The following is a 1,887-nucleotide window of genomic DNA, read 5'->3' on the forward strand; positions in this document are numbered from 1 at the left end:
GATGCACAAAAATTAAACTCCATATAGTATCATCCCATTTTACACGAGTATAACTTTTTTAATAATACAAGTACTATATCTATCAAATCACCAATAGATAATTGTGATAGATATTGGCAATGGAAGTGGGACTGTCTTACACATTTATTACATGAGTGCCGGAGCACAATCAAAATCAATATTCAGAAGGAGGAGGAGCTGCAGCAGAAACTGGAGCAGCAGCATAAACTGGAGCATTAGCAGCAGCACCAGAGCTAAGAGGTTGAGATGTTCCATGGTGTGCACGAGTTTTCTGCGTCAAACATAGTCCATGCAAAGATACTCCTGCAAGTATTTCATTTTTTAGGATAAGAAAAGCTAAGACTTTTGGCTAGATTAATGTATCATATAAAGCATCAATAAAAGAAAGAGACAAACTGTAATTTTGTTAAATTAGAGGAAAAGGAGAAACAACAACAATTCAGTAAAATCCCACAAGTGGGATCTGGGGAAGGTAGAGTGTACGCAGACCTTACCCCTACCTCGAGGGGATAGAGGGGCTGTTTTCGGTAGACCCTCGGCTCAAGAAGACAAAAAGAAAAGTAGAAAGCAAATTGTAAATAACTTTTACATTATTGGTGTAATTTAATAAACATGTTGTAGCAAGTTGTCAGCTTTATTTTTCCATATGATTGGTTCCCACGGTTATCTTTTAGATCACATGACAGTGTAAAGATTCTGTACATTTTATCTGTGTACATAAGTTTATAAAAAATATGTCCATTGATCTAACAAACACACGAAAAATGGACACAAGGGGTACTACTTTTTTTTTTTTTTTTAAGGGGGGGGGGGGGGGGGGGTTTCACCTTCAGCAGAAGCCAAATTGGAGTAAAGATCAACAATGTTGGGACAATTGTTGTAACACTGAGCTGAGCAAATTTTGGCAATGAATTTAGGATCAAGAAGGGAGTCTGAAGACAGGCCAAGAGATTGCCTGTCAACACCACATGCACCAATGCATTCATCCGTCTCTATATATTCCTGCATTTTATTAGTAGCAAACACTTCTGAAGTCTGGCATTCCATTTCCAGATTTCCTTCGCCAGAAACATGACTCTCCAGCAAACATCTCTTTCCATTGGATGCTATTGAGAACGAACACATTTCCTCTGGTAATTCCTCGCATATCAAATCACCTGAAAAATAAACAAAAGCCAAATTTAAAAGAGGTTAATTATAACTTAAAACCCTGAAGTGACTATTAAGGATGTAAAAGAAAGCAGGGTCTCTATTTAGTTTTGAGGTTAATTACCAAGAACTCCTTGGAGGAAGAGACATAAAGCAAAGAAAAGAAAGATCTTCATACTGATGTCCAAATAAATTCTGCAAGATTGTTGCTTGGAGATTTGATGAAGGAAGAGTGAATGTGTTTGCATGAGGGGAATTATATATGGAAAATGAGAGTTTATATAGAGAAGTGTTTGTCAAATCTATTGGAAAGGTAGGAGTTCCAGGACAATTGTCTACGAAAATTGTCTGAGGCGGATGATGTCGGTCAAAATAAATCCTTTTTTTTTCTATATTGGATCTATTAGTCAATATGCACTTGTTTGAGTTACAAGAATTAATATATTGATTTACACTAATCCTACACTTCGTCTCTGCAAATTGTTTGCCGTAATACGAGAAGAATTCTTAACCTGCTAAACTACGAATTGACACGTTTCAAGGTAACTAGTTCCGGTCATGTAATGATATCACTAAATTGTTTTGTGCATACAGTTCAGGTAGTGTGATATTAAAGCCTCGAATGGAAATTGTTTTTATTATTAAAACCTTGCATGAAAATTGTGGCACGATCCTTGCAGCTGGTAGTTTGTCTTTGTCTATGCAAAGTACAAGAGA

The 1,887-nt window shown here is 36.5% G+C and overlaps 1 protein-coding gene across 1 annotated transcript; it reads right to left on the reverse strand.

Moving 5' to 3' along the window:
- Nucleotides 1-1,440, reverse strand: LOC109240520. The gene is made up of 3 exons (XM_019407176.1): nucleotides 1,295-1,440; nucleotides 849-1,178; nucleotides 1-324 (listed from the first exon to the last, which is right to left on the reverse strand). The coding sequence occupies exons 1-3, from the start codon at nucleotides 1,416-1,418 to the stop codon at nucleotides 176-178; spliced, it is 603 nt and encodes a 200-aa protein (XP_019262721.1). The 5' UTR covers nucleotides 1,419-1,440; the 3' UTR covers nucleotides 1-175.

Source organism: Nicotiana attenuata, chromosome 1, assembly GCF_001879085.1.
Source record: "Nicotiana attenuata strain UT chromosome 1, NIATTr2, whole genome shotgun sequence".
Classification (NCBI taxonomy): domain Eukaryota; kingdom Viridiplantae; phylum Streptophyta; class Magnoliopsida; order Solanales; family Solanaceae; genus Nicotiana; species Nicotiana attenuata.

Excerpts from the sequence above, each read along its gene's own strand:
- LOC109240520 (XM_019407176.1), bottom strand. The coding sequence starts at position 1,418 with ATGCAAACACATTCACTCTTCCTTCATCAAATCTCCAAGCAACAATCT. Across the intron at positions 1,179-1,294 it reads CTTCCTCCAAGGAGTTCTTG|GTGATTTGATATGCGAGGAA; the intron begins GTAATTAACCTC and ends TTTATTTTTCAG. Across the intron at positions 325-848 it reads CAATTTGGCTTCTGCTGAAG|GAGTATCTTTGCATGGACTA; the intron begins GTGAAACCCCCC and ends AAATACTTGCAG.